This window comes from Manacus candei, unplaced genomic scaffold (genome assembly GCF_025592945.1).
Source record: "Manacus candei isolate 608988 ecotype Guabito, Panama unplaced genomic scaffold, ASM2559294v1 h1tg000037l, whole genome shotgun sequence".
NCBI lineage: Eukaryota > Metazoa > Chordata > Aves > Passeriformes > Pipridae > Manacus > Manacus candei.
Genome location: NW_026138085.1, coordinates 4,094,104 through 4,103,881, shown reverse-complemented (window position 1 = coordinate 4,103,881; position 9,778 = coordinate 4,094,104). Strand labels below are relative to the sequence as shown.

General features: G+C 44.1%; 1 protein-coding gene across 3 annotated transcripts in view; it reads right to left on the bottom strand.

Moving 5' to 3' along the window:
- Positions 1-421: 421 nt before the first annotated feature.
- Positions 422-9,778, bottom strand: part of SLIT3 (slit guidance ligand 3) — a 477,653-nt gene continuing 468,296 nt past the window's right edge. For all 3 annotated transcript variants that reach the window (XM_051793681.1, XM_051793682.1, XM_051793683.1), the window contains 4 exons: positions 9,319-9,473; positions 7,229-7,514; positions 4,893-5,101; positions 422-3,786 (listed from right to left, as the gene is read on the bottom strand). In XM_051793681.1, coding sequence (XP_051649641.1) covers positions 3,548-3,786; positions 4,893-5,101; positions 7,229-7,514; positions 9,319-9,473 — 889 coding nt within the window. In that variant the 3' untranslated portion in view covers positions 422-3,547. The remainder of the gene's footprint in view (positions 3,787-4,892; positions 5,102-7,228; positions 7,515-9,318; positions 9,474-9,778) is intronic.

Below are 9,778 nucleotides of genomic sequence, written 5' to 3'. Positions count from 1 at the left end.
GTCAGGACATCACAGGATCCCTGTCATCCACTGTTGGCTGCGTGACTTCCAGTTCCTCAGCCAACCCTTCTCCGAGTCCAATTCACAAAATTTCTTCATTTATTCTAACATTAGTTAATGAGTGTATTTTTGCTGCAGGTCTTTCTCAAGCAGTTAAAAAAAAGTAGCAAATAAAGTATTTAATTTAAGAAAAATGACCAGGATAAAAAACCATGTGGCTTAATTCATCTCTGCCTGTAAGACTCCTGAAAGATTAGACTGATATGCCATAAAAATATGTAACCACTGTTCATGCCACCTTTAACTGCAGCCATTCTCTGACTTGATTTGTCCAAGAGGAATGTCTGTAGCTCCTCACATACTCTTAAAGGTTGGATTCATCACCTCAAATACACATAGAAATAATCTGCATCACAAGGCGTTACAATCTTCCATAACCCAACAATTTATTTAAACTTACATCACAATGAGAATCTAATAATAAAATACATCAGTTCACACCAGTCTGCATTGCCATTTTTTAAGGGTAAGCATCTTTCTTCACTTTATATTAAAACTTTACAGAGGTAAAAACTACTGCATTGTACCCGCAGCTCTTGAAATCTGTTGTAACATTAGGCAGGTTACAGAGGAACTTTCAGAGCTAATTACACTTCAGTTAACCTCACATATTTGGCACATCTGAATGCTTTTTATTTTCTTCTTAACATAAAATAATTCTATAGCAAGTCAGAGAATCATGGACATAAAGCATCACTATCCAATGGCAAGTGCTGCCTAAAAGCATACAAAAATTGCATCATTTGGTTACAAAATAGATAATTCTTAGTTCTTTATCCCAACTCTTAACACTGAAGTGCCGTGACAGAAAAGGGCCAGGAACAGGGCCTTGCTGAGTTGTTGCTGGTCCCTTTGCTGCAAGGCTTTAAGTAAATCCCAGAGTGATGTGTTAACAAGATGTTGATGGCTTTTGCCTTGCCAGGTCATTCCTTTCAAAGCACCCTCCAGCAGGTTCGAGGCCACCAGTAAATGTCACCCTCCTTCTCACACGTGTTGCTGCTGCAGGGACAAAGTGAACATAGGTTTGGGCAGTGCTCAAGAGGGGTTGTTCCTGTAGGCCTTGGCAGTCTGGTGGCTACAAACTGAAGAGCTAGGTCAGCCACTGCTCAGTCTGGATTTCCTCTGCCTGGCACCACAGTAGCTCCTTCTTTAGAATGTTTTAAGCAGGAATGAAACATTAATGGCAGTGGTGTGCCTGGCACATATTTTCACAAGTGTTTGCAGTTACTCTGCATAAATTTTTAAAGCCTGTAGGCTGTGGGTTTAGGTGTTTTTTGCTGTACACCACAGACCCCAGCTGCTATGAGCTTCTTATTATATTAAAAATAAAAAGCAGCCCACACCACGATATTTGTAATCAGGGTTAGTTTTTCTCTGGCTCTTGAGCTGTACTGTATCAATCAGAGTTTGGCACATCATGTAGTGATTATGTTTCACTGATTGCCAGCTCCATGTACTGATATTTATTTTGGGAGATGGCTATTGCATTGGTTATGTCCCTTCTGCTCATGTTGCTCATAGCAAAGCAATATGAATGAACTGCTGCAGTTAAGGAGAGACTGACACAGCAGAAGAATAAGCATGTTAGAGCTCTCTGGCTGTATCATAGCTAGATGATCTCTGTGCTTTAATGGGAAATAAACATTTGTACTTGTCATGGCAGGGTTGCATTCTGTGCATCTTTCCAAAGCCCAAATCAAAAACAAAGCCCATTTTCTTGATTCAACTTTCCTACTCCTCCTTTGCTGAAGCCCCTAATCTGAAATCCATTTAGTGGGACCAGTGAGCATTCCTAGAAGGACCTTATGGCTGCTAAGCATTTCTGCTCAGAGCCTCTCTCTTAGAGAAAGAAATTGAAGAAAGGACCATAATACTTGCTGCATTAGGGAAAGAAAGAAATTACACAGATAATGGAACAGTTGGTGGTGGGGACGTTTGAAACTTAACAGTAAGAGAAATTTCAAGGTATCCACGGTGCTCTCTGCACATATGCACTGACCCTGAAAGGCAGCCCTGACAAAAACCCTTCAAAAACCAAGCTCACTCCCAGAGTCAATTTTTGCCTCACATGCACAGTGAGAATTTATCCCTGCGTTGACTTCCATTTCCTAGTCAGCAGCTGGTCTGAACACAGCTCGGGTGAAGGGGGGTCCTTCGGGAGACAGGAGTGCAGGACACAGAGCGGTGCAGAGGGGGGAGCTCTGGCTGAGCCGGTCGGTCCGCGCTGGACGGGGCTGTGGCACCTCTCCTTGTGCAGAGCAGAGGACGCTGCCGAGGCGGACAGATGTCGGCTGGATACTTCACATGGACATAGTGCAACTTCTGCTGGTTTAAAAAGCTGTGGGAAAGCAGCCATCTGCTCAGTGCCAGAGTGTGGATGAACAGCAGCGACAACCCAGCTCACACCCATGGCTCAAGTGACAGCGGGAGTAAAAGCTGATACGTTGCAGGTGTGTTTCTGGCACCTGCAGTATTTTCATGCTCTTTACAACCTTTGCAATTTAAAGTGTCAAGGTGTGACAAACTATGTAGCAGTGCATTCCTTATATTTCATATGCAAAAAAGGGCTCAAGGCTGGGAGCAAGAAGGCACAAACTTGGGAAATAACATAGCTGAGGAGTTTACACAAAAGTACTGTGTCATTTATTAGGCATCACTTAGCACTTATTTTCACATTTTGCCCCCAAATTACCCAAAGCAACATAAATTTCCCCCGCTTCCTTTTCCCTTCGCACCCTTCTTTTGGATAAAGCTGCCTGTGCTCTATAGATACAGTTGCTCAAGAATATAACGTGAACACAGATAAATACAACATACACAGCAAAAAAAATGTATTATAGTACTACAATAGTCAAATAATGTAATCAGCCTCCAGCTACGGCAGTGCCTGTGTGCTCTGGGGAACAAGTTCACGAACAGCAAGCGGGGCCACTGTACAGGAGCAAACCAAGGTTGGCAGTGTTGGGCAGAGCAAGGGGCTGAGGGGAGGCTCTCCGGGTGCCAGAGCAGGCAGGTGGCTGCAGTTGGTCTCAGGGATCCACTCGCCTGGGAGACCCAACCAGGAGATTTCTTCAGCCCGTATCAGTTCAGCGGTGGGTCCTTGGAACACCTTTATGTTTGTTCATTGTGCATACATATAAAGTCACCCCACACTCCTCCTGTTAGGCTATGTTTTCTTTATATATATATATATATATATTTATTTTTTTTTACCTTTTAACTTTTGAAATTTTTTTTCTTACAACTGTTAAAAAAGTTTCATGGTAAAAATAGCTCACTATATGATACATATACCCAAAGTGGTGCGATACTTTATATAATAAAAGATGAAAATAGTCACTTTCCATAATAAAAATAAGTTCTATTTTTTGCTTATTTTACAATATACTTAATAATTCTTTTCTTCTTCTTCACTCTGCAAGTAAATAGGTCCCGTTTTGATAGCGCTTCTGAGTCGATTAAAGTGGCAGGAGACTGGAGAATGGCTTTATAAGCACTTTGAGCAGCCGCATTCCACGTGTCTCTCCAGTTCTTCTGTGAAGGTGGAGCCATCCACGCACTGGAAGAAGTATTTCCGCCGTTTGCTCCGGAGGGGGATGCAGCACTGCCCGCTCCCACAGCTGCCACGGCATTCCAGGCGGGGCACTTTGGTGGCAGTGGCACAGGACGTGTAGCCCTGCTGCTTCCTGACTACTTCTCGAATGATGTCTCCTTGGCAGAGATTCTCTGGGGAGACAACAGAGATGTAAAGAAAAAAAAAAAAAAAAAGCAAAAAGTGGTAACTGTTTTGCCAGATATTCCCCAAAACATCAGCAAACAGCCCTGTACTCGTAATGTGATTCAAAACCAGATGGCATGAGAAGGACCCTAATCTTTTACTGCTTTGTACCTGCCATCAACACAGAGCTTGTGTTGCACAAATGTGTAATATCCGGTGCGAGGCCGAGGCCAACAGGCCTGCTGGCTTTGATCAGCAGTTCTGGAAATGCTTTAATGAATGCTGAGTGTTGAATCCTGCAACACTCCTGCAAAGTAGGAGTTAGTTTTACCATGTCTGCTTCTCAGGAGCAAAGGTCAGCCTGCTCTGCTGGGCACTGGTGGTCTGGGATACCTGAAAACGTCTGTGCTGTTCTGCAGTCACTGTGCATCAGCCAGACACACTTTGGTGAGGCTGTACATGTGTATAACTTGAAAAATCTGTGGTTCATTCACAGGAAAGGCACAACCTAAATAAAAATCATATAAGCCAGCTCTTTCCTTCTGTACAGTAACAAAAATAAGACAGAAAGGACGAAGTTGAAACTCAGCAAGTTTCCAGAGAGTCTTTTCAGGGCAGGGCAAAAGAGCTGCCCTAGTGGAAAGTCCAGCATGATCTGTGGGATTCCCCAGGAAACCTGCTCAGCTGCATCCAAGGGAGCAAGCCAAGAATCCTTCATGCCACTTCAGGTGAGCAGCACCTCCTTGGTATGCAGGATACTCCTTTCCCAGCACTGCAATTAACTGATCCCTGCTTGCTGAGGGTAAACCTCACAACAACCTCTCCTTTACACATCCTACCAGAATCCCAGGAGCTGCAAACCTTGAGGATTCAGGAGATAGAGAGTAAAACCCTTCACTACACACATCCCCCTTTCCATATGATTGGATAGTAGCCACCTAGTGTTGTGTGGTTCTTTTCTCCCCCCTGTGTTGCTCTGCAGAGACTGGCTTAGCTTCATCTTCTGCTATTTGCCATTTAATCCTGATACAAGTCCCATGGAAGAGATGTAAAAACAGAGGTGTAAAACAGGAATGCAGCAGAGCAGCAGCCCAGGCCCTGTGCCCAGTCCTACCTCTGTCACAGAGCTCTCCACTGTAGTTGGGGTCGCATTCGCAGAAGGGCTCCCCGTGCTCCGAAACTTTACACTGCCCGTGGTTGCATTTCAAAGTCCTGCAGGGATTTGAGGAATTGTTCTTCTTGTCACAGTACATGCCTGTGTAGCCCTCCATGCACTTACAGATGTAAGCAACGTTGGCTGCCACGCACTTACCGTGCAGACACCTGGAGAGAGAGAGAGAAGCATTCAGAGCTGACCTGTGTTACAGGGGAATGTTCCTTTTCCCAGAAATGATTGGTTTTGGCACTTCTGCCCATTTAATTCCAGGACACTAATCCAAAACCAGCAGTTCAGTGTCAAACACTCTGAAGAACCTGTGAGTTTTCAGTAAATACTGGATGTATTCAGAGAATACATCTAGAATTTGTGAACCTAAGGCATCTCTCTAAAAAGCATTAGGCTTCTCTGTGAGCAAGGACCAACAGTTGGCATCCACACAAGACAGCTCACACTTACAGCATCAGCACGTGGAACTAAGTGCCAACAATCAAGCTGCATGCCCAGGCTTCCTGAGCAGAATTACTGTACAAATAATATCAGGTGATAAAAACCAGTGTGATAAATGAAGGTGCCAGTAGAAAAGCTATGCACAGACTTATCGGCGGGCAGATGTAGTTGAAGGGTTCCCTGGCTGTTGTGGTTTGCACTGAGCTTTGGCATTTCCAAGGAATACCACAGGGTGGGGTGTTGATCCTTAGCAGGTTCTCTGACACCATCCCCATTTCTGGAGCAGGGGCTTGAAATGGACTGAAAACAGGGAAGAAGCCAAGGGAAAAGTGCTTCGGGCTTTTAAACCTTTGCTATAACAGGTCCTACTTGATATAAACCCACATCTCTCTTATTTTTATTTATTTTCTTTCTAGTACTTTCAAATTGTTCCCTGTTATGTTGAATTCTTCTACATTTAATTTTTAAGCTTTGAACTAAAAAGCACAAATTGTAAAAGCAGTTTCGGTCAGATCAAGACATGCAAAATAATACAGGGACTCACAGTCTATATATAGCAGTATTTTCTGCCCCACTAACCAGAGATTACCTAATCTTTATAGGTGCATTTCTTCACTGAGATTAACCTGAGTGTTGGAGCAGACACCTGCCTGCAGCACTCTGGGCTCCCCTCGACACACAGGACTTGGCTTTAAGGAGACAGCTCCAAAAAAACTGAAGTGACTTCATGAAAGGTGGGACGGTGTGTGAGCATTAGAAATACACACAGCTACTTTCTTCAGCAAGGGGCTACATTCATGATTGCCTCACCCTCCTTGGATTATAAGAGAAACAATCTCTCATCATGTAGACATCTGGAATTCCCTTATTTTTCTCTTGTCCAACCACAACAGCTTTGTTATGAAATGTTATGAAAACATTTGGGTTTTCATACCTGTGGTTTGTAAACTATCAGGTGCTTCTCAACACCTTCCAGGGTTCAGTATTTTGCAGAATTAGACCCAGAAACAAGACTAAAATGGTACCTCTATGAAGTTAAATTTCTGCCTTTAAGAGAGTGATTATTCACTGTGTCAATTTACCTGTCAAAAGTATGTGCTCGTAAAAAGCCCCTTCCACAAACAGTGCAACCCAAGTAGCTTCTAGAACAAAAGTACTTCCATCTGCTTATGCAACAGCACTGAACTATGCATCCTGATGCTCTGCACAGGACTGTTTCCTCTGTGCTTGCCATGAGAAAGCCATTCATCCTGTGTTTCTGCTGGAGATGTGGTTATGGAGCCTTTGAACAGCGAACGCTTTACACTCACACTCCCTTCTCATGCAACGCCACGTTACCCTTTAAACTTGCACTTTAAAGGGGTGTTTTGGAGTGTAATAATTAAGTCAACTATTTGGGAAATATAAAACTGCTCACACTGGAGTGCATAATGGGTTAGTCTGAAGACTGGGTCCAGTGCTGATGTAAGCAAACTCCTAAAATGTGTACCTCGTGCTCACAGGCAGCTCTGCTCTGGGTAAGGGGGTCACCTCCTCAGAGTCAAGCCATACCCATTAACAGGAGGTTTTGTATTTTAATGTGTAGAATCACTGCTGAAAGCATGACCTGCAGCATTAACACCTGACCTCCTTCAGACTCATGATGTCCTTTGGAGGGTCAGCAGGCTCAGAACAAGCAGTGGAAACTGAGAGCTGCCACGGGTGCTGACTCACAGCTGTCAATAATTTCACGTGAGAACCCAGCACCTACCAGAAACAGTCAGATGTGGTTTCACAAGATGAACTGTGAAATATGCATTAGCTGTAAAGCTTTTGCCCTCCCATCAGCACTTGTTTGAGCTTACTTGTGGTTAAGACATGGGTCTCCAATTTCCTGGTCACACAGGGGGCCCATCCAGCCCGGGTGACATTCACAAATCACACTCGTTTTCTCCAGGGACCGGCAGATCCCGTGCTTGCAGATGTTACAGGACTTGCAGCCAGGAAGGACTCCCAGTGACTGCTGTGGCAAATCCTTGAAATCCTGCAGCTCGTTGTTGATGCGGACATCGTGGATGCATCCATGAAAACCGTTTGGTGTCTTATCTGCACCCTGGCGCAGGGGAGATAGTCCAGTAGAGGTTGGGATCCCTTCAGATAAAAGCAAAAGGGGAAGGTTCACTCACAGTTACAATGGTAATACATAAATGGCAACTGGTAACGTTTCTTTTGTCACGGCCCCTTAAAATCTTTAAAGAATTAATTTGCACAGAACCTGTGTAAGGTTGCACAGAATTTCTTATCCATAAGTAATGCCACTGCTAAAGATGGTCTAAAACTACCCCAGCATCTTTGTTTAACTGTGTGTTAGGAGGGAAGTTGCTAGACCAGGTCATGTAGCTGGGGAGATGGACAAAATTGGGGGCACATGGAGGCTCTGTGTTAACACTTACTGTAGTTTAGGAACAATTGCTCTGAGGTAATTTAATCAATTACTTTAACTAAACCACCTGCAGTGGAAGGGCAGCTGGCATCCATGGGAATGCTACACATGGAGAGTTGGCACATGAAGAACAGTGAGGGTTTAGAAAGAAGCAAGAAGAATTTTAATAGGCAACAAAAAAGTCTCCACTGAGCCCATGGCTTCCAATAGTCCTTCATTCCAGGTCTCAGGTTTGTCCTGAGAATTGTTTTGTAGGTAACTTTTGAGAATTGGTATCAATCCACTGTGCTCATCCATTAACAAAACTTTTCCATGTGATTATTTCCCAAGCTCCCTGTGTAAAAATTGCTGCAGGGTTGGTATCTTTTATGCTGTGCTAGAGGAAGAAAATGCGATGGTCTCTGCGCCAGCAGATTATCTTTGATGCACAGTGCTCTTTAATAGCCTGTGACATTCTTAATAGGAGCCAGTTATAAAATTTCAGCTCTGTACAAAGCAAGATTAGCCAGTTTTCTGTTTTACAAGGGCAATATTCAGAGTCCTTTTAGAAAAATGTTATTAAAGGGAATTATTTACAAAAGGCTTGACCAGCACCAAATGAAGTTGGTAAGAGTTTCTACTATTGGCTTCAATGATCTCATTAGAAAAAGCCCAAAGACTTTCTGAGTCTTATTATTCTGCTGACTGAAAATTCAAGAACTCTGTGTCACTGAAAGAGATTTCAACATTCAGTCCAGAATAGAGCTAGGGGGGTTCTGGCAAAAACAAATCCACTGGGCAGAGACCAGCCTTTGTTCTGTCTCTCATAACCAGACACCTAATCAGTGGGATAGTCATTATTCTGGGCATCTGTTCCCCACTCCACTTGGCTGCTCCTTCCCCCCAAATTCAGTATTTAATGTGAAAAAACTCCTTCACTGAAGTTTGGTCAATTCTAATACCTCTCCAATACTGAAGCTCTGGCTTCAGTTTCTAGTGAGAAAACTATTAACCAAGACATTCTTAGTCAGCTTGTGTTTTAATAGGTTATTTAATCACACATCCCCTTCCCCCCAGTTTTCAGACCCCTATAAAATTTCCAGCAGAAATACTGCTTGGTTATGGTATATTTAAACCTACTGACTATTGATTTCCTTTTCTGCTGTGATTGTGATACTTCCACTGTGTTCTTCAGCCACAACACCTTGGTGCCAGCCAGTTCTGAAAGCTTCAGAAATGACAAGTGGACTGTTTCTGCCATGACTGTGTGACACAGAACCTGCCTGTGCTGAGTTAACTGCCTGTGCTGGCCCTGTGGTGGGTGCCAGGGGGTTGTGGAGCACAAAGCACAGCAGCAGAGGTGGTGTTTCCAGGCTCTCTGTTCAGGGAACCAACCGCTGGCTGAGGGAAAAGACAAACTAGTATTGCCCCCACTCCCACCCCCTGCCCTGGAGAGCCCTCTCCATGGGATGGAAGATGGTTTGCTTCTGAGAAAACATGTTAAAATCTCAAGTCCAGAGTAACTCACAGTACCTCCAATGTAGAGGGGTGTGTTGAGGCTGACAGATGATTGTTTCTGGAGTTTTCCCAGACTCTTGGGAGCCCCCTTGTCCACCACCAGGTTCAGAGTTTGATTCAGCATCACGAGTTCCACACTGTGAAACTGCCCATCATTTACTGTTTCCACACTAAAAGGAAGAGCAAAGAAGAGAATTAGAAGATGAACAAGGAGCAGCCTCTTCTTCTGTGACATCCTGTGTCCAAGCATATCTTGCACAGCACAGCTCCACTCGGTGCTCCTTTACAGTCACCATGTTCTCAACATTTCCTCCAGGTACACACTGACACACTGCTGATGCCTGTGCAGGCAGTACTGACACATGTGATGCTTGAGAAAACAGCTAATCAGGACAGGAGCTACTGGAGTTGTGTTTCCCAGGGCAGAAAAGCAACGGGGAGTTACACAGCATACTGGCTTCGGTGACAAAGCTAC